This window comes from Somniosus microcephalus, chromosome 3 (genome assembly GCF_052327205.1).
Source record: "Somniosus microcephalus isolate GS21.2 chromosome 3, FLI_Smic_1.0, whole genome shotgun sequence".
Classification (NCBI taxonomy): Eukaryota; Metazoa; Chordata; class Chondrichthyes; order Squaliformes; family Somniosidae; genus Somniosus; species Somniosus microcephalus.
Genome location: NC_140989.1, coordinates 123,901,978 through 123,929,760, shown reverse-complemented (window position 1 = coordinate 123,929,760; position 27,783 = coordinate 123,901,978). Strand labels below are relative to the sequence as shown.

At 42.7% G+C, this 27,783-nt stretch overlaps 1 protein-coding gene across 1 annotated transcript in view; it reads right to left on the bottom strand.

Moving 5' to 3' along the window:
* The window catches only part of ehbp1 (EH domain binding protein 1), a 321,338-nt gene that overhangs the window by 174,217 nt on the left and 119,338 nt on the right, over nucleotides 1-27,783 (bottom strand). The window contains exons 9-10 of the mRNA XM_085977747.1: nucleotides 3,079-3,257; nucleotides 2,335-2,383 (exon numbers count right to left, since the gene is read on the bottom strand). Of these exons, the coding sequence (XP_085833873.1) occupies nucleotides 2,335-2,383; nucleotides 3,079-3,257 (228 nt within the window). The remainder of the gene's footprint in view (nucleotides 1-2,334; nucleotides 2,384-3,078; nucleotides 3,258-27,783) is intronic.

The window sequence follows — 27,783 nt, the reverse complement described above, 5'->3', positions numbered from 1 at the left end:
GGGGGCACCATTAATGGAGAGAGTGCACGCGCCATGTGGCCTTGGGTGGGGGGAAGGGGAACAGAAAGAAAGAGACTTTCCAGTCTTTGGGCCTGCGACAAGGCTGTAATAATTGGGATCCAATGTGACTCTCTCCTTCAATGTCTTCATTCTGAGTTAATAAATAGCTGAAGGCATTATCACGATTTTTAGTTCTCACCAGCAACAAGTTTCACATTAAGTAAAACAAAAATAATAATAAAATATATACGCTTAATTGTATAACTAATTTTTATACAGAAAAAAACTCGTGTGTTGTGTTACGGGGGTCCGCGGAATTTTTGTAACACGGGAAGGGGCCTCGGAAGCAAAAAGGTTGAGAAACCCTGCTCTACGCAATTGTACAATATTCTGCAACAGATATTACAGATAGATATACAATCTTCAATTTACATTTTGCTCTGAAAGATGTGATACACTGACATTTTTAAGCTTGCTAAGAATCTTTCTAATAATTTAATCATCCAAAATTAAACAAGCATTAGATTGCGAATAATTTAGAATCTACTAGCAATCACATTCTGGTCATTTATTCCCGGAGTGAGAGGGTAATGTGGTTAAAGAGTTTTGTCAGCTTCTGCACAATCATTTTGGTATATGAAAACTAAACTGGTTTAAAGGGAATAAATTATTTCACTTTTAAGTCCACTTTTCCAAGTAAACACAGACTAACATTCACATTATCTGTGTTCCCTTCCCAACTGGTAAGGTTCAGAATGTAATATCTATGTGTGTGTTTTTCACACTCTATCTCTACCTATCTGTGTCTCCGTTGGGGAAATACCTCTTAAGGATAACATTTTTAGGAGAAAGAAGCAGGTAGTCAAGGGAATTAAAATTATCTACAAAAATTTTTTTAAAACATTAACGGAGATAATCCAAATATCATGTTTAAAGTAAAGGCTAATGAACCTATATTCTCATTTTGAATGGAAAAATAATTTTTAAATCACTGTTTAGGACATTGAAAACTATAAATGCTTACATTTTTTTGTCTAATTTAAGTTCTGCTACATATTAAACTTGAAGTACATCTTTAGGGAACAAAGTGGAATTTTAGTAACTGAAGTTCAAAATAAATATTTAACAATGTCATTCAAAATATTTTTGCTTCAATTTTCAACATTTATTAGAATTGTTTCCCTTTTCCTAATTCCTGAAGACGTGCAAGAATGGACCCAATTCAGTTTAAAAAGCTTAATATTCTCCTTCGGCAGAACTCTTTCCAATATAGCAATGACAGGTTGATTGACAGACATCAAATGCGGTCTATCAACAATAACAGCACCACTGGCAAAACTCTAAATATTTCTCAATACACAATGCACCAACATATCAGCCAAGATCAGATTGCAAGTACATTCCATTTGTTTTCAATAACTGATTGTGAGAAACTACAATTAGAACTGAAGAAACACATTTTATTTTCTAATTGATATGTATCTGTTTGAGTCATTACTTAATAATGCATTTACCTCTTGATTTCAATGAACTGAAACAGAGGTTATGATCTGACCTGGTATTGCCCATCATATAACAGAGTCGCTCCTTCAATTTAACCTTTACTGCCCTTGCAACGATCACCTGCAACTTCATTTTAACTGGTAAATGGAGAGAAGGGAGAAAGACTCTGGCCTCAAAGAAAGCATTCATTCATTTTGAGATGTTGTGTTAATTGGTTAGGAGGAGGAAATGTCAGAAACTTTATGCATTTGCATGGTTACTATACACAGGCATTGTTCTTCATGTTGCATTCATTCCAAACAAGGGCAGTAGGGGTTATCAGTCAGAACTGTGAGAAGACAGGAAATAAACCTGCAGGAAGCAACTGGGCTACTCAATGTAGCTCTCAAACAAGAGGCAAAAGCAGACGGAAGAAATGAGCTGCACAAAGAGTAAAATCTGTTTAAGACAGCCCTCAAAACTGAGTTATACCACATTTAATGAGTCAAAGCATGAATAACATTTATAAAAATCGGCAATGCAATGAACAGATGAAGGTTTCTGTTAAAATCCTTTCTTTCTCACCTTTTAAAAAAGAACTGCTCTATAATACATGGATGAAAGCCACAGCAAGGTATATCTGTATTACAGACACTTTCTTCCACAAGATTTAAAACGTTTGTGACCAATGCAAACAGGAGTCGATAATGCATCAGATAAAACTGCAGGGGAGATTACCTTCTGCGAGCAGCAATTATAACCTTACAAAACAACCTCACCTTCCAGGGATTACTAAAAGAGCACTGGTGAAGCCAAAATTGCAGACATGTCATTTTCTGTGGCTGTTCTTACCTTTTTGTTGTTTTCTTTAATATCCTGAGGATTCAGAGATTTGTAGTCACTGGGGGAGGGGATGAAGAGAGGACGAGAAAGCAATGGGTATTTAGTGTTCACTTTAAATTAAGCAAAAAAATATACAACAGGAAAAAAATTATAGCAATAATGACATTATGTAGTAAGTAGTGATTTCATTGCAAAGCAATCAATGAAACAGGCAGAGTGGAAAATAAAGGTAACCACAAAAATCACATTTTCCCCCCAAAGCATTCCATCTAGCAGTGAAGTGAAGAGGTAAACACCAGAGGCTAGCCTTTTAAACCAAATTTACCATCCAGTACTCCTTTGCTGTCAGCGTACATAGAGCTAAAAGCTTATTTGTCTTATCCATTTCAATACCAACATTTTATTTGTAAATTTCCTGAAGACAGTTCTATCAGACAGATTAACACGAAGAAATGTTAACATCGTTTCAGCAATACAAAGCCAAAGTGAGAAAAAAAATGGATTTGTGAATGAAAGGGCATCTCTCCCACCAGAAAAAAGGCGTCAATCATTTTGGGAAGGAGGCAAAGAGACAGTGTGGATGAAATTCAAGTTTGGCAGAGACACAAAAGGGGCGTTAGTGGACCGGCCGTCCGCTGCACGTCCCACCCGCTACACGCCCCATTCGAAGTTGAATTTCACTCCCAGTTTATTAAAAGCAAACGATACACAAGTGAAATGTTTTATATTAGTCAAGCCAACTTCATTACTTACATTAAGTCTGACCGGAAATGATGCAGAATAGCACAGAAAGCCAATCCATTTCTCCAAGAGGTGGTGAAATTTGTGATTTTCACTCCTCTGTAGTTTTTTGTCACTTCTTTGCACCAGGCAAGCAGTGACTGAGTAGCATTTGGCTTTTTCCCCAGAACTGGACTTGGGATTGGGCTTGGCTAAGGAAAAAGGGAACATAAGAATAACAAAGTTATGAAAATTAACACTAATTGACCTAACCAGATGATTAGAATCTTTTGATGTCTGCTTCGTTCTTTACAGCTGTCAGTTTCTGATAATCACTGCTACAGACAAGAATCACACATCATCTAAAATCCTAGCTGCTGGCACTGATCTCTAAAGCAAGCTGTCAGTACAGGACTCTAGGTATGTGCACAGCAGCAAGCCAAAAACTACACTAGGTGATGTACTATCATGGCATTTCAAGGTTGAAGGCCTTTCCTATATCAGTTCCTGTTACCTATAATACAGTTGGTATATTTTGTAACCTTTTCACTTGAATATAAACTACATAATGCGAAGATAAAGTACTGAAGATGTACCCATGCACATCATTCCTATCTGGTGTTGACCAATCTAAGCCACAACTCTTTATCTTTAAGGTAGCAAAATATATATTGTCTGCAGTGTGGAAATATTCTGTTGTAGTTTATACACAGCTTGTGCTATTCAATTTTACATACATATACTAAACAAGGTATCATACAGATAACTGCTGTGCATTATTCAGTATTTAATTAAAAATACAATTTAGCACATCTACTTTAAAATACATATTCCAGGTTTCAAAATGACTTTTTCTGTCCTGTTCAAACCTCAAACATGAGAACAAAATATTTCATATTACGCCTACACTTTTGTTTTCAAAATCCTCCAACAACATATCTTGGCAAACCAAAGGAAAAAACCATTTTGGGTAAAGCAGCACAACATTCACATGGGTACTTGTGTCCCTAATGTTTTGAATGCAATAAAGTGTGTGTATGAGCCAAACATGCATAAAATAATGCACAAATCACTGTATCAATAAACATACAAATCACAATATAAAAACATTACTGACTGAAATTTAGTTACAGTTCCTCAGTGGGATTGTGGTAGGAAATTGCTGCACTAAAACAGTTTCTATGATCATTCTAATGAAATTGAAATAAACAAAATTAAAATATTAACAAAATAATTTCCTAGGACTAATCTTGAATGCTGCTGATATGCTTTGAATATATGCTTCTTGTACTTTACTTTTCCCATTAGTGCAATATGTTTATTATTAAGTTTTCATTACCAAACTTTATTTTCTATTTTCAAGACCATTTTAAATCAGTCATAATTTCTTCAAAAGACTGTGGAAGAGTAGTCAGAAAATGCAATTCACATAGAGGAAATCTGGTGCAAGTAATTCAGAATAGATGGTAAGGTAAATGGGCACTATATTCACAATGCATTATATGAATCTGAAAACATTTCAAGTCAATAAAGAAATGTTACGATGAAGGTCGAGTATTAGAATATAGTTATATAAGGTTGTGAAGCTTGGCAGAAATAGCTAGTAGTCAATAAATAGATTAGCAATATCAGAAAGCCCAATTCCACTTTCCATTTTATCTGGTCAGCTACTGGTTAAATTCAAACATGATTACATAATGATTTTTGACAGCAATAAATACAAAGATCAGATAACCAGAGTACTTTAACTGAAGTAAAAGTATTCTTTAAATGTTTGACAATAGATATGTAACATCTTTTACGGAGTCATATTTTACATTTATCATTTGTGGTAGTTTAGTTTTAAAGTCGGATGGGTTCGGAGTCAGATTGATTTGGCTCTTTTGGACATAAAACCCCCTCATATGGCCAACAAATGCTACTGCATGTTTACTGTGCTGGGTGTCAGCCCATATTCCTTTATAATGAATTAGCTGCGTGTCTGATGATCATATTACCTACACTGAAGCATGTTCAGTCAGGTACTTTTTCATTTTATAAATGTCAGACAAGACACTAAATAAATAAACCTAGAACAGCTATTAATTGTTCGGCAGTTCTGAACAGTACATCTCATCTTCTCCAATTACTAAAAAAATGTTAATTCACCGAACTGCACTTTAGGTCTATGCATTTGTTGCAGTACACGTTCAGTTAAGCATTTTATATACACAATTAATAAGGGGAATAAATGACAAAAAAATTGGTTGCTACAGATCAGTTCTGCATATATTATACACAGGGCTCTTTGGCTCAGTAAGATTCTGGGTGCCTGGAATTTTTTTTACATATCCCAATAGTCTTGCAATATTCTCATCCTTGTTTTCAAATCCTTCCATGGCCTCGCCCTTCCCTAGCCCTGTAACCTCCTCCAGCCCCACAACCCTCCGAGATTTCTGCACTCCTCGAATTCTGGCCTCGAGCATCCCTGATTTTCATCGCTGCACCATTGGTGGCCGTGCCTTCAGCTGCCTAGGCCCCAAGCTCTGGAATTCCCTCCCTAAACCTCTCCGCCTCTCTACCTCAAGTCATTCCTTAAAACCTACCTCTTTCAGAAAACTTTTGGTCACCTGTCCTAATATCTCTTTATGTGGCTCGTGTGAAATTTTATTTGATAATCGCTTCCATGAAGTGCCTTGGGGCGTTTTACTACGTTAAAGGCGCTATATAAATGCAAGTCATTGTTGTTTCTGCTGCATGCAGTGCCAGATAAAAAAGCAAAAAACTGCAGCTGCTGCACATCAGAAAAGAAACAGAAAATGCTAGAAACACTCAGCAGGTCAGTCAGCATCTATGGGTGGTCAAATTAGTTAATAGGCAGGAATTTCCTGGGAGCAGGTCCTGCTGTGCTACCGTTACTTCACAGGAAATGGACGTCCCAGCTGATGTTTCAGGTGTGGTCTCTTCATCAGAACTGGAAGATAGCCAAAATGAATAGCATTTTAAAAAGGAACAGAAGAAAGTGACACAAGAAGAAGTGGAATGACCTGTAAATTTATTAAGTGGAAAACTGGAGATGGTTAAATAGCTTAAAAGAGAAACTGAAAACATTTATGGGATACAGAGAACCTCTGAATAGCTGAGGTGATGGGGAGAGAAGGCAGGCAGAAACACAAGCATGAAAAGCTGGTAAAATGGGCCAGGATCCACCGGGGAGAAGAAAAAAGCAGGTCGACACTGTGGTAAACCACTGTTTGTATTCCTGTTTGTCCTGTTTGTATTCCACTGTGTACATGCCTGGACATGCCTCGGCTGACTCCTCCCACAGGTCTTAGTATAAAGGTGACTGCTCCCCAGCCCTTAGTATCATGGACCGGTCGACCACGCGAGGCAGACCTCCATTCTGTTGTTAATAAAAGCCTTTAGTTACTCTTCTAACTCTGTCTTTTATGAGTAATTGATAGCGCATCAATTTTATTAACAACATTTTTATAATGGAGAAGATCCTCACACCAGCATGCCTGGACTTAGATCATCGGGAGGCGGACTCATCCACCAAGTTTACTCACTGGCTTAAGTGTTTCGAAAAATTCCTGACCGCCTCCGAAGCAATCAAATCGGACGAGGACAAACTAGATGTCCTGACCTCCAAAGTGAACCACCGAGTGTACTCGGTCATCCAAGACGCGACCTCGTACGCGGACGCTATCAAGCTCCTCAAGGACCAGTACACGCGCCCAGTGAACGAAGTGTACGCCAGGCACCTCCTGGGGAGTCGTAAACAACAACCTGGGGAATCGACCGTGGAATACCTTCAGGCACTGTCTGTGCTTGGCCGGGCCTGTGGTTGTAAGGATGTAAAGGCCGCCGTGTACACAGAGGAACTTATCCGGGACGCTTTTGTAGCGGGCCACAGATCCAATTACACCCGACAGCGACTGTTGGAGCAGAGTAACCTCGACCTCAACAAGGCCTCTGAACTCGCACTATCGTTGGATGCAGCCTACCAGGGCATGGATGCCTACTCCTCTGCACCGTGGACGCCGCGGGGAATGACAGCCTGGGACACGGTAGGACCGCCTCATAGCGCCGTGCCACCCCAGCCACACCCCAACAACGGCCCAACTACCGCAGCAGTGTCCCAAGGCCAGACAGCAGTGCCCCAAGGCCAGAAATGCTACTTCTGTGGCCAGGCAAAACACCCCAGAGCGCGCTGCCCGGCGAAAAACGCGATCTGCTCGGGCTGCGGGAAGAAGGGACACTACGCTAGCGTCTGCAGGGCCAAAGCCACCCCGAACCCCAGCAGCGCCGCGTGTGGGCCATGCGGGCCGCCATCTTGGACCTCCCCGGCCATGTGCGAATCACCGGTACAGCAGCCATTTTGGACACCTCCAGCCACATGGGGATCATGGACGCCGCCATCTTGGACGACAGCCGGGACGCAGCAGGCCCCCGACACCGCCTCATCTGATACCCGCAGCGACACACCGACCCCTACGCTGGCATCCGTTACACTGGACCAAGCGAGACCGCACCAACTGGCCAGTTCCACAATGGACATTAAGGTAAATGGTCACGATACAATCTGCCTTTTTGACTCTGGGAGCACGGAGAGCTTCATCCACCCCGACACGGTGCGGCGTTGCTCTCTCCCAGTCCTGCCTGCGCAACAGCGGATTTCTACGGCCTCCGAGTCCCAGTCGGCGGACATCGGCGGCTACTGCGTGGTGACACTCGTAGTAGACGGGACCGTGTACGATCATTTTAAACTTCTGGTCCTGCCTGACCTCTGCGCTGCCGTCCTGCTGGGGTTAGATTTTCAGTGCCACCTTAAAAGTGTTACGATGGCGTACGGTGGACCCCTACCCCCACTCACAGTCCGCAGCCAGCAGCTTCCAAACTGCCCGCCGCGCACCAGGTGCAACCTCTCCACACTCAGAGTCACCCCCCCCCCAACTGTTTGCTAACCTCACCCCCGACTGTAAGCCCATCGCCACAAAGAGCAGGCGATACAGTGCCGGGGACAGGGTTTTCATTAAAACCGAAGTGGAGCGGCTCCTGAAAGAAGGGATTATTGAGGGCAGCACCAGCCCCTGGCGAGCCCAGGTTGTGGTCGTTAAGACCGGCGAGAAGCAGCGCCTGGTCATCGACTACAGCCAGACAATAAATCGCTACACCCTGCTGGACGCCTACCCACTCCCCCGTATAGCTGATATGGTCAACCAGATCGCGCAGTACCGCGTCTTCTCGACCATTGACCTGAAATCAGCGTACCACCAGCTCCCCATCCGCCCTGAGGACCGCCAGTACACTGCCTTTGAGGCAAACGGCCGCCTCTATCACTTCCTTAGGGTTCCCTTTGGCGTCACCAACGGGGTCTCCGTCTTCCAAAGGGAGATGGACCGGATGGTAGATCAAAATGCGTTGCAGGCCACTTTCCCATATCTGGACAATGTGACCATCTGCGGCCGTGACTTGCAGGACCATGACGCAAACCTCGAAAAATTCCTCTGCACCGCCCAACTCCTAAACCTGACATATAACAAGGAGAAGTGCATATTCCGCACAAACCGCCTCGCCATCCTTGGCTGTGTTGTGGAACACGGAGTCATCGGCCCCGACCCCGACCGGATGCGTCCCCTTATGGAACTTCCACTGCCCCACTGCCTCAAGGCCCTGAAGAGGTGCCTAGGGTTTTTCTCCTATTACGCCCAGTGGGTCCCCTACTATGCGGACAAGGCCCGTCCGCTGATCAAGTCCACCTCTTTTCCCTTGACGGCAGAGGCCCGCTTAGCCTTCCACCGTATCAAGGAGGACATTGCCAAAGCCACCATGCACGCAGTGGACGAATCCATCCCCTTCCAGGTGGAAAGCGACGCGTCTGACTTTGCCCTGGCCGCTACCCTCAATCAGGCGGGGAGACCCGTGGCCTTCTTTTCACGAACCCTCCAAGGCCCGGAGACCAGACACTCCGCTGTTGAGAAGGAGGCCCAGGCGATTGTGGAGGCTGTGCGTCATTGGAGGCACTACCTGGCCGGAAAACGATTTACCCTGCTCACTGACCAGCGTTCAGTTGCTTTTATGTTTAACAACAAGCAGAGGGGCAAAATCAAAAATGACAAGATCTTGAGGTGGAGAATCGAACTTTCCACCTACAATTACGAGATCTTGTACCGGCCCGGGAAGCTAAATGAACCCCCGGATGCGCTATCGCGTGGCACCTGCGCCAGCGCGCAGATCGATAGACTGCGGGCCCTCCACAATGACCTCTGCCACCCGGGGGTCACCAGGTTCTTCCACTTCATCAAGGCCCGCAACCTGCCTTACTCTATTGAGGAGGTCAGGACCATGACCAGGAACTGCCAAGTCTGCGCTGAGTGCAAACCGCACTTTTATAGACCAGACAGGGCCCACCTGATAAAAGCCACTCGCCCCTTCGAGCGCCTGAGCGTCGATTTTAAAGGGCCTCTCCCCTCCTCCGACCGCAATGTGTACTTCCTCAATATTATTGATGAGTACTCCCGTTTCCCGTTCGCCTTCCCCTGCCCGGACATGACCAGTGCCACGGTCATTAAATGTCTGAACAACCTCTTCACCCTGTTCGGCTTCCCCAGCTATATCCATAGCGACCGGGGCTCATCGTTTATGAGCGACGAACTCCGTCAGTACCTGCTAACTAGGGGTATTGCCACAAGCAGGACCACCAGTTACAACCCCCGGGGGAACGGACAGGTGGAAAGAGAAAATGCGACAGTTTGGAAGGCCGTCCTGCTAGCCTTAAAGTCTAGGGGCCTTCCAACCTCCCGCTGGCAGGATGTGCTCCCCGATGCGCTCCACTCTATTCGGTCACTGCTCTGCACTGCCACTAACGCCACCCCTCATGAGAAAATGTTTGTCTTCCCAAGGAAGTCCACATCGGGGACATCGCTACCGCCATGGCTGACGTCCCCAGGGCCGGTCCTACTGAGAAGACACGTGAGGACCCATAAAACGGACCCCCTGGTCGAGAGGGTCGACCTCTTCCACGCCAACCCCCAGTATGCTTACATCGCATACCCGGACGGGCGGGAGGACACAGTCTCCATAAGAGACCTTGCACCCTCGGGGGCCGCAGTAACCCACTACCCACTACCACCCCCCCCACGATCCGATATCCAGCCCCAGCAGACGGCAGGCCTGGGCCCCGCGACCCGCTCGACATCTACGAGGACGACACGCCTGTGCCACAGCCTACGCTGGACTCGACGCCGGAAACTTCACTACCCCTGCCGTCGCCACGCAGATCACAGCGGCAGACAAGACCTCCGGAGAGACTCCAATACACTAACTTTTAATACACTTCACCCCGCCGGACTCAATTTTAAACAAGGGGTGAATGTGGTAAACCACTGTTTGTATTCCTGTTTGTCCTGTTTGTATTCCACTGTGTACATGCCTGGACATGCCTCGGCTGACTCCTCCCACAGGTCCTAGTATAAAGGTGACTGCTCCCCAGCCCTTAGTATCATGGACCGGTCGACCACGCGAGGCAGACCTCCATTCTGTTGTTAATAAAAGCCTTTAGTTACTCTTCTAACTCTCAGTCTTTTATGAGTAATTGATAGCGCATCAGACACCAAGGGTGCAACGCCTCACCTGCATGATGTTCCGACAGTGTGCAGAAAAGAAGGAAAGAGTCAGAGATGGAATGCATAAAGGCAAATGATGGGTGGAAAGTTTAAACTCCGACTTCTTTCAGGGATTGGCTTTCAACTAACATCTATTACAAGCACAGCTCCCACAACTACCTGAATAATACTTCTTCCCTACCCCACTTTCTGTAAGGACTCTATTCCTTTCTCACAAGTTTTCCATCTCCATCGCATCTGCTCTGATGATGCCACCCTCCACACCAGAGCTTATGAAATGTGGTAGACAAGACCCTTGACTGAGCCCAGCCCATCTTCTATGGTTTTGCCCTAAACTCTTCCCTCACTATTGTGATAGGGTCTCCCTTGCCCTCACCTTTCACTCCCCAAACTCCGCCTTTAACAGATCATCTTCCACCATTTCCGTCACTTCCAAAATGTTCCCTCATCTTCCCTGTATTCCAAAGGGACTATTCTCTATGTAACACCTTGGCTTACTCTTAATCACCCTTACCACCAGCTGTCTTTCCCCTGGCACAATCCTGTGCGAGCGCAAGAGATGCAACACCTGCCCATTCATCTGCGCTCACACTACTGTCCAAGGCCCAGACACTTCAGGTGAGACAGCAATTTGCGTGTACTTCCTCCAACCTAGTACACTGTATTTATCGCTCACGGTGCAGTCTCCTCTACACTGGTGAAACAAATGCCACCATTCCATCCTCAAGTGGGACTCTGAGCTCTTGCTTGCCAATTCAATTCCCCAACCCACTTCCACAAAGATACCCCTGCCTTTCACCATCTACACTGTGTTAATGAACTCAACGCAACCTTAAGGAACGGCACTGTATCTTCCCATTAGACAATTTGCAGTCCTCTAACTCCCACTTATATTCGGCAGGGAATGCAGGCAGTGTAGGATGTGTGTGCTGGCATTTCAGGGGGTGGGGGGGGGGGCAGGAGGGAGAAAAGAGCAGGTTGGTGCTTGGGGTAGGATCCCGCTGTCGGAAACCCGTGCTGATGGGACCACCTACACTCTGCGTTAACCTGCTTTCTTCTCCCAGTCTCCTGCTTTGCCAGTTTTTTTGTGCTTCCATTTTTACTTGCCTTATTCCCAGCCCCCCCCGCCACCATCACCTCAGTTATTCACATAGCTGTGTCTTGTAAATGTCTTTAATTTCTCTCATTATTTCTTTCTTTCTTCTTTATTATGCTTCCGATTGTCTCTTGTTGATATCACTTCAGCCACTTAACCATCTCCTGTTTTCTACTTATGCGCTTTAAGTCATTCTATTCCTTCTTGTCTGTACGTTTACTCAAGAGTGATTATTTCCATGGTGTTTTTGAATCTCTCTGCGCATGCGTGCCCGCTGTAAGTACCGTGTACGCGCACTCAATCCGGTCAGTACCAAATGGTGCGGCGGCTGCGGCCATGCTGATCCCGGCTCTGTGCGGAAAAGGTCAGGAGATTGTCTGGGGTGGGGGGGGTGGCTGGAGGGGAAGAGAGGGAGGTGAGGAGAGGGGACCGAAGTGGGGAGCAGGGGGGAGATAGAAGAGAGCTCGGTGAGGGGAGGCGGCCAGGGGCTCGGGAGGGGGCTGGGGGGAGCACGGTGAGAACAGTAGGGAGGGGGGGGAAGAACGTGATCCAGTTCTAAAAGAGTCGGGGGGGGTAATGAGATCAAGAATGTGATCTAGATGGGAAGATAGATCACGTTCTCCCGCCCTCTGTTAGACCTGATCACGTTCTTCCACCCCCACCCCGTTTACATCTGCACCACGTTCTCCCTCTCTTCCGCCCCCCGCACCCAGACCGCAGTGGTTCAAGAAGACTGCTCACTATCACCCTCTCAATGGCAACTAGGGATGGGCAATAAATAAATGAATTTTAAAAAATGAGAGCATATTCTGTGTTGGTCCTACAACATGCATAACATTACATTCATGTTATTTGTCGAACTGGACTATTCCAATGTTCTCCTGGCCAGCCTCCCATCTTCCACTCTCAAAAAACTTGGAACTCATCCAACACTCGGCTGCATGTATCCTAACACGCAGCAAGTCCCATTCACCCATCACCCCTGTTTTTCGTTGACCTGCATTGGCTCATGGTCCACTAACGTTCCCACTAAGCTGCACAGCTGTCTGAAGGTTCCGCGTAGGCCGCTTATTGGATTTTGAATGGGAGATTTTGCGCATGCGCGAAATTTTGAATGGGCCCGCAGCCTGTTAATGGGACCGCGCACCCAAAAAGAAATTAGGGGAACATTATTCACCAACATCTTGATTTTAAAATTCTCATCCTCATGTTAAAATCCCTCCATGGCCTCACCCCTTCCAATCTGAACTCGGCAGTGTAAGCGCTCCTAACCCGGGAGGGTGAGCCCTGTCTGTTCTCTGAAAGCAGTAGTGTTACCACTGTGAGCTCTGGAGCCTGGCTGTCAGAATGAATGGATCAAATTACACAGTGCAAAGATCTTGCAGTCAGAATCAAATTATACATTCCAGACAAATTGTTGGGTGTGTCTTGTCCTCCAAGGGGACCAATCAGAAATTTGGTACTGCAAATACACACGACCGTGTTTACTTTGTTTTCTCCACCTTCCCTTTGTTCTATTTCTTTTTAAATGTGTTAATCTGGAATATTTTCCAGATCTGACAAAGGTCTGCAACATTAACTCTTCTGTTTGCTCTACAAAGCAGCATTTAACCTCTCTCTACATGAAAATACATGTAAATATACCAAAGGTACTGTACATAAGGAACTCGCTCTTTAGGGAAAAAACTAATCTCAGTGTTACCTATAGCACGACATTTTCAAATGAATAAACAACGTTCAGTAATTAACAGTAATGCTAAATTTTAAAAGTCCATATTCAAATGGTAATATTCCAGCTTTTTTTTCCATTGAGCTAAATTTTTTATTTAAAATTTATATTCTTGTCATAGTTCTACATTGGTCAGCAACTATGAGTTAAGTTGCTTCTGTCCTCTCCCCACCCCAATACAATGTAGCTGATGCAAATTAGGTATCTAAAATAAAAATAAAATATCTATCATCACGAGAAGACAGTAACAGGACTGTGTTTAATTTGGAATGAGGGACTCTTAGTTACCCTAATAAGAAATATCTTTAGGTATTTCTGATTCTGACAAAAATCAATGGCCCTGAATTTGTGGTCGGAGGCTTCCCGTGAGAAAATGCCTCCGATCCGCAAATAAAATGCCTGCGTACCTGGTGGTCCAGGAGGTACCGAGCCTCGCGGTCCTGCACCTCTCTGGGTACCCGTGGGTAGAGGCCCATGTATCCCAGAGGCGCAGGCGGTTCGCAAGCGCCCCTGGGATCACATGGGCCAGCTCAACCAATGAAAGATGGGAATCCCTATTCATGCTTATGGGGATTCCGTATGTACGGAAACTCCGTAAGCATGAATGGGAATACCCAAAAAATACATCTACGCATCAAATAAATAAATAAAAATTACATATTTAAAATTAATTAAAATGCCATTTAATTGAATATGTAAAACAAAAATTTAATTTTTTGAAAAATAACTTTAAATGTTTTAAGGGGCTAAAAATAAACTTACCTTATTGTACAGGTTTTTTATAAATGTATAAATGATTGAAAAAAAATTATTTTAATGTTTTTTTAAATCTTACGCTGGTAAAAACAGGTCTTATGCCTGCTTTTACCAGGCATAAGAATTTCACGGGCATTCGCTGGGCAGAAGTTGGACAAATAGCCCAACTCTCTGCTCGCGGATGTCCTTTTCCCGGAGATGCGTTGGATCGCAAGTTCCATGTTTTCGGGCATGTGCTTCACACGGGTAAACTCGGCACCTGCGCAGCACTTACGGGCACGTGCACACCACGTACCCGCCCGTAGGGGACGCAAATTACAGGCCAATGACATCTAATGTTTTCAGCTTTTGTGCTAGTTTATGGAAGAGTTCATGTGGTACAGTTTATCAGATCATGCCACAAATAGTAACTCAGCACCCTGTTAATTTAAATTTCTCCCAACAAACAGTTTTAATAGTCAGAATAGTAATTCACATTTGTTAGGGTTGATTGCCTTTAGAAAACTAAAAGTGTGCTTTGCAAATCAATGTATTAATGCAATTGCATTTTACAGTGCTGGACAGAGGAGTTTAAATGTCAACACATTTGCATTTAAGCATTTATTTTGTAGCTGTGGTTACAAAAAGTATTTGTTTCATAGTCAGATTCTAAATGATTACACTATTAAAATGTGGATATTAATTTGCCCTCAAAATGTTATTTTATTTCTATTTTAGTACACAGGAACATATGGCCAGGACAACCAAGATATCGGATTTATATCTCCACAAGTATTGCTGGAAAAAATCTCATGAGTAACAAAGTTATGAGTAGAAACACAAGTCATATTTCTTGGCTGGCCTCAACATACTCAGACTTCAACATCACAAGTATTAAAATATACTTCCAAAGACTCAAGGCCACACCTCTGGCATAAAAAGAAATATTAATTAGGAACATTAGTATTTCATACTACTACTATTAATATTACTATTACTGCAACATGGATTCCACATTTTCCTTATATATGCAGGTAGTAATAGTGATACAACTGTATGTTGAACAAAATATCCACAAATTCAATAAAACTATCACTAGAAGCAACTTTTCCCCTTGTTTATTTTCTCTTTCCTTCTTGTCCTGAAGGCATCAATCTCTACTGGAGTTTAGTTCCATGGGCACTAGCCATCCTCAGCTACCTTGCCCCAGTGCTCATACATGATGCCCCAGTGCTCATACATGATGCCCCAGTGCCCATACGTGATGCCTAAGCGTCGACAGGCTATTTGACAGGCTATCACAGCTAAGCTCGATTCTGCCCTGAACTGGCTACCACATACAAACCCTTCCAGCAGGGGTCACCAAATAAGGATCAGGAGTGGGAATCCTGCCCCATTTCCCCATGCCTAATCCAGCACCGCTGAGACAAACTGCAACTTCCCCACTCCTGCCCCAACTGAGATCAGCGAACTCAGCACAGTCTGGGGATCAATCGAGAGACATTCCTCATTCGTCTAGTTCAGCTGCTCACTGCACAAACTCACTGAATATCGAAGGAGCCAGACAAACACAATCTAATCCAAAAGATAACAGAAAGAACAAGTCCATGAGCAGACACCTGTACTGAGCACATCTAATGCCATCAGAATATGCCCCGAGACAGAGAAGAGATCCAGATTTCATTCGAGTTAACAGGGCAAACTGAACTGCGGCATCTAATCTGTTAGCAAATAACTGATTGTAAGATAACCCAATTCTTATGAAACTAAATAGTTTTTCTATTGCTTGGCCATATATAACAGTATAATAAAAGTCTATTTACAAGGTTAATGATAGACTCCTATATTGTAAGCCAGTGGTTATCAAAACTTTCGGTTTCTGGACTCTCTGCAAATACTGACACACTCCCATGGGCCCCTGGGAAATACTAATACACTACTGCAAACACTGGCATAATCCTGGAAATCTGGTGCAAATATTGACACACTCCCAGAGATTCCCTATATATATTGGCACAGTCCTGGGGATTCACTGATTTCCTCCAGGGCTAGGGATTCCAGTTAGAAAACTTATGCTGTAAACAATATAGTCTCACTGCCAGAAAGACTACTGCTATCCCCTCTCTGTCAACCTAAGCAGCAGGCAGTAGAAAACAGCTTTTATAATGAATCATTTACATTGCAGAACCTCTTCAAGAAATAGTTTCATAATATTGGTTGAAACTCCTATCCTGTTGCTGTGGAATCTGCCCATTTATTCCATAGCATCAGCACTGCAGTTGTATTAAGTTATGAGCTGGGACACAATTTTTCACTGCCCAATGGCAAATGAAGGTACATACAAGTTTATGATCAAAACCACATGGGTAGGTTATATGGGTAGGCTAAGCCACTCAGTGCTGTAGCAACCAGAAAAGATGATGGTATCTGCCTCTGGTGACACTGTACACATTACCATTAAGCCATTAACTGCACTGGCGAAAGTCACCCCTTTAGGACAGGCCTGTCATCCCTGCTGCCTCTTCTACTTTACAACACTCCCAACGAAACTGGGGCTGCATTTAGTGGCACTGCTTCAAGATAAATGCAGCATAAGATGACGCATTTTGATCTGGACACCACAGACAAGATTTAGAGGTAAAGGCTACAATCATTCTGCCAGCAACTTGAAGCACAAACACAGCACAGGTGATAGATTGCAAAAATAGTAAAGTTCTAAATGTAGAATATTTTATTACAAACCTCTATTAACAGTAATTCTACATTTCAAAAAAATGAAGTAATTTTCTTTCATTCACTGAAAATCTTCGCCAGCCTACTTTCAACAGAATTTTAAGTTACGATGCTGGCTTTTACGTTTTCCAGTCTATTCAGTCTTAGCAAATGGCTTCATAATAAGAAGGGATTCTCAAAAATATTTCACTAGCATTTATATTTGTGAGACCTTGTCTGAATCTGCTGTAACTGGGTGGTTAACAATAACTACAGGCTGCTGGACATGCTACTTATTGCAGTCCAGAATTCAGGTAACTCTACATATGCCAAAACTTATAACAACTTACATAAAATTGAGAAAATAACATTAACCTCAGTGTACATGCAGATTAATATTGTAGCAGATGACAGTCCAGATATCAACAACAGTGACGTCATTGAAGTGTCACGTGTGCCTCTGGTAGGTCTGCACATCACCAAAAGAGTGATGTGCACACCTCCCAATTTTACAGCCACCTTTAGAAGTGGTACCGCATTCAATCACATGGTAAACACAATGGCCTGGAATTTCTGTTCGGTTGCACTGGTCTTTCGGCGCAATTCGCCCAAAAGATCGTGGAATTTTAAGCACAAATTGCATTCAGCGCAACTAGACACCAACACCTTGGCTGCCCGTACTTGCAAACATCACACCACCACACCTACGCCGCGAATATGCAGTCTCCGGAGAATACAATTGCTACACCAGCAAAGACATGCCAATCCAGGCCGACTTGAACAACCTACCACCAACCCGTCTCAAATCTAGAAGGCCATTTTGGATCGTCGCCGAAGCCCTTCAGCGATCTCCCCTCAGCCTTGATGACCGATGGCGAAATGCTTGGAGGAACTATGACATACGGAATGGATTCCTTATAGAGGACTCCACAGTACAACCTGAAGGATCAAACCTTCCTCGCAAATAGTGGACAACCATCAACCGCCTCAGAACCAGTCATGTTAGATGTTGCCACCTTCTCCATAGATGGAAGATTAAAACATCCCCATCATGTGACTATGGAGCACATCATTGAGCACTGCCCTCAGACAAGATATCCACGCTGTTACACTGGAAGCTTTGGCCTGGATATCTGACTTAGATGTTGACAGGTGATTTGCTTTGGTAGTAGAAGAAGAAACAGCGCAACTAGAGATTGTTATCTTTTGCGCTAGTTTAAAAAACATCGCGCTAGAAGCCGGCCCCGCCCACAAAACTGGCCATGCCCCCAGATCGAATGAATCACCATTGGGAGTTTCCGCAAACTACACTCATTTGTGGGCCTTCACAGTGGCTCTAAAAATTAAGCTGGTTCGTTTGGGCACAAGAACACTAATAGGAACTTTTTAAAAGCTTTTGAATTTTTAAAAATTTACTAAGAGACTGTACCCCAATATAACTCGCAAATGGTTCTGTATATTTCTTTAAAGTCATTTTCAGTCATTTAAAATCAGGTTACTCACAAGTGGTGGATTGACAGTGTGATTAAAAATGCTTATTTTTTGTGATGAACCCATTTTCAGCTGTATTAATTAAACTGCAACAAGTTACCACTCTTAAATATATCAAGGCGTATTTTTTTAAAGCAAATTTATTACGTTTTAAAACGCTGCCCGATTGCGCTGGTTCATGGCAGATTTTGTGTTCGGCAATATGTAAATAAGTGGAACCCAAGGGAAATTTTTTAAATTCAAAATGGGTGCAATTTTGGGTGCACTGTGTGCCTGTTTCGCCGATTGCGCCCAAAGCGGAAACTCTACCTTCTACTATAGATAGATTTTTGGACTCTAGGGGAATCGAGGGATATGGAGATCAGGCAGGAAAGTGGAGCTGAGGTCCATGATCAGTCATGATCTTATTGAATAGCGGGGCAGGCTCGAGGGGCCGTTTGGCCTACTCCTGCTCATAATTCTTATGTTCTTATGAATTGGAGATGATTGTATTTTCTGGTTGCCTGTACAGATCACAAAGTTATTTCTCACTTGCAAGTCTGCACAAACCACCCCGAACCAGGGCCGATAAAGAAACAAGATACAAAATTGTAAACTACAACTGTGCTGTTTCTGATACTCTAAAAACTGCTACAAAATACATACAGAGCAGTTGCCCCAGCACACAGCTGCTGAGACACTATTGCAAAACTGCTTCTTGAGCTGGTCCTGGAATAGAAACACACCATAAAGCTACACCAATGTTCAAATGGACTCATTTCTTTATTAAATGCTGTGAAAATACACTTCTTTCCCAGTGTTCAGTATTTTGTACTCATGTACTGTAAAAAACAGCAAAATAATAAGGACTATGAAGGACACTTTTAAGATGTTTTGCTCAAACGTTCCAATTTCTATCCAGCAGGATGACTGTATTTCCAGAATTGTGTGTGCACTGCAAATTACTTTGGCTAACCCACCACAGACCAGAAATCAAGCAGAGAACCATTCTAGTGTTTAAGTTCAGTGTCACATCATGTTGCACAACAATCCACTGATGTTGGGGCTTGGGACATGGTTTAGTTAGCTCCTGCTCACTGTGGTCTTCTCAAAGTAGCAGTGGTAGCTCTCTTCCAGCAGCAGTGGAAAGAACAGTTGGAAGTTTGTGGCGACTTGATCTTTACCATTAGCAGCAGGGCAACAACACAAGCAGGCTGAATATTGCACCACTCCTAGCCACTAAAAAAAAGTAAAATCTAGCCTCGAGGTTTCTCCAACAGCTCAGTGAGTTTTTTTTTTAGGTGAGTGGCTGAGCTATACAGATCAGAAAGGTCCCAGATTCAATTTTTGTGTGTGTTGAGTTAAATTTAGTGCATGATCTCAGCCAAGGTGGTGGTACAACTGGCCTCAAAACCTCTAGATTTTGAGAAGGGAAAAATCACCCAGGATTCCTGATTGCTAGCTGGTTATTCCAGCTGTAAGTACAAATATATGGACATCAGACAATAGGACTGGGCTTGCTTACGAAGCCAATGCTCATACATGGGCAGTGGCAAGGTACAGACGACTGTTACGTGTACTGATGTCAGTAGGCTATTCCATCCATAGACGAATCACAGTTGAGCCCAGTTCTGTCCACACCCAACATTCACACACATGCAATTTCCATTAAGAGTCACACACACACACAACAGCAATGAGGAGCAGGAACCTTGGCCAATCAGCCCAGTGGTACAGAAGCCAATGCATCACTTCCACCGCTTCCCTGCCTGAGGTCAGCGAGCTTGGCACTTACTTTCCAATGTATAAAGCTCAGTTTAACACTGGTTAGTGCCTTTATCAACTGAGCCACTGGGAGAGCTCAGTCACTAGCTGCATTATTACAGCCCATTATTTAGCTGTCAAACTCTAGTACCATAAATATCTAGTAGTCTAAGAGCCAGATGAAAATTTGAGATCAGTTTTAAATCTAACAGTGTAGTCTAACAGAAGGAAACTGGGTAAAATGTCATGTATTAAGAGGTCTGATCATACCAGTTTAAGGTTAAAACTTTAGATTCTAGGGTGGGATAGGAAGAAAGTTTAAGAACAATGGTGATGCTATATTAGTTTAGGTAGGGCATAAGGAGCGGATCATATGACTTGAATTTGATATCATGACATAGAGTAACTGGCTTCCATTAAAAAAAAGGCTTTTCAAGCCCAATTTCAATTAAAGGAGACGATCATTAAAATTGAAAACAGTGAAATAGAAAGGGTATAATTATTAGCAAAGCAACTCTTGGATCACGGGATTCAGATGATGTCAAACCACAACAGCAAAGCCCCAATATAATTCTAAGCCTTAAAAAAAGTGCTTGCTGTTTATATTTCAACGACGTAGTCCAACAGACCTTACCAAAGAGAAATAGAACCTATTTCCTGCTTTTAATGAGAGCAAGACTATGTTAATGTATAGAACTGTGGCTATTTTAATATAAACTAAATTATAATAGGATTTTTCTCAGTTGCAATCCATTGGTGATGACATGACAGAAAATGTAGAAAATCTTTTAAGTGGCAAAATAAATTAATTCTAAAAATGAGCACTACAATGGTCTTGAGAAAAATCTTTTTTTTACCATATATAAAATGTAAGATGAACCATATTATCAATGAACCTGAACGACTAGAACAATATTTATCTGTTTTTCGGTATTACAGAAGAAAACCCTCAATTGGGCTTAAGCCCACACACCTGTGTTTTAGGGACAGGATAAGCTCAGATTAAGCTAATGTTACCAATTCTTTCTGCTGTGTCATTCAAAACCACTACAGGCAATGACGACAGGACAAAGTCAATTTTAACCACTTAAAAATGCAAGAATTTTAGTACCAAACGTTTAGCTGCACAACAATATTTTGCCTTCACATTAAAACATAAATATTCTCAAAAGACTCAGAGTGGACTTAAGAAATTTTAAGTGAAGTGTTCCTCAAGGTAATGACTGCTGGATATAATCTTAATTACATATGTGAAAAACACATTGGCTGTCACTAGCATTTTCACCTGCAAACAGGTTAAGTTTTATTTTTGTATTTTGGATTGATTCATTTATAGCTTTGCATTAACACAAGCCCTATCTAAAATGATTTCTTCTAAGAAGCCAGCTTGGTCACAAAGAGTACATCTTTATTCAGCTATTTCACTATTCATTACTCACTGACCAGTCAAATGCTTATGTACATTTCACAATTTAAATTAACATTATTTAAACTAATGCAGTAGTCTCTTCGGTGTGGCACATACACTAATAATTTTAATGTTCATATTCTTTGTTTTAAATTTATTTTTGCAAATTCTTTTCTGTTTTGCAGGAATATTTATGTTATAATCACCTTCAACAAATATAAAATGCACTTCATAAAAATCAGGGAACCAATAAAGATGGAATAAAATGCTTAAATAAGTGTCAATGATGTAATTGAAGAAGTAGATAATATTGCTATTTAACCAACAATCTATCAACTATACTACAAAAATAAGTTTGCTTTAATTTCAAATTGAACACCAGCCCTGCTTTCTTGTATTCCTGCAACATCAACTTTTGTAATTGCCTTTCCAGCTGATCAGGAGAAAAGGATGCAGGAAGCTAGAACTAGCTGGGTGAGAGAATCAATTCGCCAATTATTTACCAAAAAAATAAAATAAAAGGTACCTTTGTAAGCAGTGAAAATACATTAAATTTACATTTAGAAAAAATTCCTACTGATCAAGACTGTTATTTCTGGTCAGTCAGATGTTTGTCACAGATGGAGACCCATTCCCAGACTCAAGAGTCCCCAAGCCAGCCTACTGAGAAATCCACACAGGTAGAGCTCCTGTTTGTACAATATAGAGTGCAGTTATCTGACTGAGGCCAGACCATGTTCATTAGCTTACCATACAACTGCAATAGAACATAAATGACAAGGCAGAACCTCACTTTTTGTTCCTCAATTATAGTTATGATAATGCTTTTTCTATTGAAAGGCATACTGTCCCCAAATTGGCAGATTATACAACAACATTAATTGTGCAACTGTAGGAGCTAAAGAAGCTTGTTTGTTAATATTTGTCACAATCAGTACTACATGTTCTGTGTACGCACAGTACTGACCTTTGCTCTTCACCCCTGGTTTCTGATTCTTGGATAGGCAGCAAGCAAGGGCCAATATCAGGTATCAGTAGTGCTAGTGTGCAGCTGAGTTAAGCCTCAAATTTTACTCCATTTCAAAACAAAGATAACATGTCTTCAGAATCATTCCCACTAAAAAGAATGAACAAATGGGATTCCTTCTAGCTATACACACAAAAAATTGCAGCAATTGCGGTGTATTGCAGATTTAGCTATTTCTTCGACTGTGCTTTATCATTTCCCCATTACAGAGATGGACACCTCCACATGTTCTTTCTTCAGCTGACGCCTGCTTAGCAAGCAGGTGAGCGGGGCGAAGGAGCAGGTGAGCGGGGTGAAGGAGGAGCAGAACACTGAGTGTACAGAGGTCCAACAGAAAACTGATCAAGCTCACTTCATGCATTTGCATATTTGAGTGTTGGCCATCTGTAGAATTCAAATCTGAAATCACAGTAATGGAAACATCTTAATCAGTCCACTACTGGGGCCACTAAGTTAATATGTTTGGAAGAGAGCAAATTGGATGAGTAATTACATTGAACATCAGGTAGAGAAGCTCTTACTGCAAAAAAAAATGCTTTTATTTGTATTACAGATTTTGTAGGAAAATCAAAGAAATTTGAATTGTTGAAAAATTGATATTCTAAAAGTAGCTTTTAAATAGTAAATAGTGTATTCTCGGAAAGTCTATAGTTTTATGCCCATGTAAACTAGATACCAGAAGTCTATCTTTTCAAGCATATCTCTACATTTTACATCATTCTGACATGAGAGGGAGAAATCTGTGCTAAAAAAAACTATTAATAGTTAATAAATAGCTCAGTGGTAGCTTTCTTACTGGGAGTCAGAGGATTGTGGGTTCAAGTCACACTATGGTCCTTGTGCACATCCTCTCAACTCGCACTTCAGGGTGGTACCGAGGGAGTGCTCCATCTTTCGAATGAGAAGTTAAACTGAGGCTCTGTCGATCTGCTCAGGCGGATGGATACCACAGCACTATTTGAAGATGGGCAGAGGAGCTCTCCTGGTGTCCTGGTTAACATTTCTTCCCAAAGAACACTACCAAAACTGATAGAAACATAGAAGATAGGAGCAGTAGGCCATTCGGCCCCTCGAGCCTGCTCCGCCATTCAATGAGATCATGGCTGGTCATCCAAATTCAGTACCCTGTCCCTGCCTTCTCCCCATATCCCTTGATCCCTTTAGCCTTAAGAAATATATCTAACTCCTTCTTGAATATATTTAATGAATTGGCCTCAACTGCCTTCTGTGGTAGAGAATTCCACAGGTTCACCACTCTCTGGGTGAAGAAATTCCTCCTCATCTCTGTCCTAAATGGCTTACCCCTTATCTTTAGACTGTGACCCCTGGTTCTGGACTCCCCGGCCATCGGGAACATCCTTCCTGCATTTAGTCTGTCTAGTCCTGTTAGAATTTTATAAGTTTCCATGAGATCCCCTCTCATTCTTCTAAACTCCAGCGAGTATAAGCCCAATCGACCCAATCTCTCCTCATACGTCATTCCTGCCATCCCAGGTATCAGTCTGGTGAATCTTCGCTGCACTCCCTCCATGACAAGAACATCCTTCCTCAGATAAGGCGACCAAAGCTGCACACAATACTTAAGATGTGGTCTCACCAAGGCCCTGTACAACTGCAGCAAGACATCCTTGTTCCTGTACTCGAACCCTCTCGCTACGAAGGCCAACATACCATTTGCCTTCTTAACCGCCTGCTGCACCTGCATGCTTACCTTCAGTGACTGGTGCACAAGGACACCCAGGTCTTGTTGCACTTCCCCTTCTCCCAATCTACTGCCGTTCAGATAATAATCTGCCTTCCTGTTTTTGCCACCAAAGTGGATAACCTCGCATTTATCCACATTATCCTGCATCTGCCCAATCACCCAACCTGTCCAAATCATACTGGAGTTTCTCGGCATCCTCCTCACAGCACACACGCCCACCTAGCTTTGTGTCATCTGCAAACTTGGAGATATTACATCTAGTTCCCTCGTCTAGATCGTTAATATATACAGGAAACTTTTGTTTAACCAGCACCTAAATATCCGGAATTCTCTAATAACCGGCACAATTCTCACTCCGAAAACTACATTATACAGTCGTTTATAAGTTTTGTTTTACTGTTAAATAATTAAAGAGTTATGGATTACCCTCAACTGGCATTACTGTACTTAATCAAGCGTCTTCCACCATCCATTTAACACAACATTCTGTAGGTGAGTACCCAATTATACTGCACATTTCTTGATTTTTTTATTTTTGTTTGTTAAAAATAGCCTCGGTAGATAACCCTCTCCGTTATCCAGAATTTTTTATCAACCGGCACCATCCTGGTCCCGTCGGTGCCGGATACCAAAGAGTTTCCTGTATTGTGAATAGCTGGGGTACCCCACTAGTCACTGCCTGCCACTCGGAAAAAGACCCGTTTATTCCAACTCTTTGCTTCCTGTCTGCCAACCAGTTCTCTATCGAAGTCAGTACCTTGCCCCCAATCCCATGTGCCTTAACTTTACACGCTAATCTCTTATGCGGGACTTTATCGAAAGCCTTCTGAAAGTCCAAATACACCACATCCACTGGTTCTCCCTTATCTATTTTACCAGTTACATCCTTAAAAAATTCCAGTAGATTAGTCAAGCACGATTTACCTTTTGTAAATCCATGTTGGCTTTGTCTGATCCTGTCACTGTTTTCCAAGTGCTCTGCTATTACATCTTTTATAATGGACTCTAGCATTTTCCCTACTACTGATGTCAGGCTTACCGGTCTATAATTCCCCGTTTTCTCTCTACCACCTTTTTTGAATAGTGGGGTAACATTAGCTACCCTCCAATCCATGGGAACTGTTCCAGAGTCTATAGAATTTTGGAAGATGACCAGCAATGCATCTACTATTTCTAGGGCCACTTCCTTAAGTACCCTAGGATGTAGATTATCAGGCCCTGGGGATTTATCCGCCTTCAATCCCGTCAATTTCCCCATCACCATTTCTCTACAAATACTGATTTCTTTCAGTTCCTCCCTCTCATTAGACCCTATGTTCCCCGACATCTCTGGGAGGTTATTTGTGTCCTCCTTTGTGAAGACAGAACCAAAGTATGTATTTAATTGGTCTGCCATTTCTTTGTTCCCCATTATAAATTCCCCTGATTCTGGTTACCTGGTCATTTAACTCATTGCTGTTTGTGGGGATTTAGGATGCAAATTGGCTGCTGTGTTTGATTGCACAACAGTGATTACACTTCTAAAGTAATTCATTCGCTTTGAAATGCTTTGGGTGTCCTAAGAATGTGAGAAATGTTATATAAATGCATGAATTAGTAACTTATTTTAGCTTCCCTCTTAGTGATAGTGGCAAATCCACTAGGATCATAAAATCCACACTGATTAAATTTGTCCTTGTGGCAAAAGGAAGTTTTGCCTGTGCTGATTCTTTCAACTTTTTTTTAATATTACAATAATCAGCATGTAAGGGGTTAAAACAGCATCATACAGGGTAGTTTTCAAAGACAAATGCATCAGTTCAGTTCTAAATAAGTTGGCTGTGATATTCTTCATATATGCAAACTAACAAATCTGAGGACAACAGCAAGTTCTCGCTGTCAACAGACCAGTCTGGTCACTAAATGACAAGCGTTTTAGGTCAGTGCGAGAGATTGCCTCCATTCAATATTGAGGAAAGGCTATTTGTTTTAATTAAATCATGAGGTATATTGTCTGCTGCATTCATTTCAGGATTTGCAGAGGGTGTTTACAAGCCCCTTGTAAGAGTTGAAAGGATAGGCATTTGCTTGGGATCATGACTTTGGCTGATAGCTGTCTGAGACGTATGAGAAGAGTGCGGGGTCCTTGATTGGCTGGAGCTCTCTGACTCTATCAGTTAGAGGTTAGAGACTTCCTGTTACAGATTTATATCGCCAAGATTTATATCCGTCTTTCGGATGAAACGTTAAACCGAGGCCCTGTCTGCTCTCTCAGGTGGATGTAAAAGATCCCATGGTACTATTTCGAAGAACAGTAGGGGAGTTATCCCCAGTGTCCTGGCCAATACTCAACATCACAAAAAAAGATTCTGGTCATTATCACATTGTTGTTTGTGGGAGCTTGCTGTGCACAAATTGTCTACCACGTTTCCTACATTGCAATAGTGACTGCACTTCAAAAGTACTTCATTGGCTGTAAAGCGCTTAGGAACATCCCGAGGTTGTGAAAGAGGGTATATAAGTGCCAGTCTTTCTTTTCTTTCAGGCCACAGGCAGTCTTGGGTCAGTGGGCAGTTAGTTTGAAACTTACAGCTGGCTTGGTCTGTGCAGTTACTCTAATGTGAGCTAACAGTAAATGGACTTTTGTTTAAAGGTCTATATTAATAGAGAAGGAGAGTTGCATCATTGTTGAGTCATAGATTGTCGAGTGTTGGGAAATATATACTTAACTGTGTTAAACTGTGCACTGTTCCTTCATCTACCTTACTTAAATAAATCAATTTATTGGTTCAATGCCTGTGTCTTGATTAAGGAGGAGTATTTATCCAATCTGCTGTATGGAGAGACAAGAGCACTCACGGGGCCCTTGATACATTCCAGTAGCCAGTCTGCAGAATAAGGGTCTCTATTGCGATTCTTGGCACATGCTATCAACTATCTGGATATTGGGCAGGGAAGGATGCACTCCAGGTCATAGTGGACATGATGTCTGCTTAGGGGAGTGACTGGTGATGCTGAATCTGAGAAAATATCTAGCGTAATGACCCCTAAAATATGACAGTCCTTTATTGTCATGTGTTATACAACATATTGTTCAATGAATATCCATTGCCTAAATCAGGAAAGCCTTTCTAAGAACATAAGAAATAAGAGCAGGAGTAGGCCATATGGCCCCTCGAGCCTGCTCCGCCATTCAATAAGGTCATGGCTGATCATCAACCTGAACTCCACTTTCCTGCCCGATCTCCATATCCCTTGATTCCCCTAGAGTCCAAAAATCTATCTATCTCAGCCTTGAATATACTCAAAGACTCAGCATTCACAGCCCTCTGGGGCAGAGAATTCCTTAGATTCACAGCCCTCTGAGTGAAGAAATTCCTCCTTATCTCAGTCTTAAATGGCCTACCCCTTATCTTGAGACTGTGCCCCCTAGTTCTAGACACTCCAGCCAGGGGAAACAACCTCTCAGCATCTACCCTGCCAATCCCCCTCAGAATCTTGTATGT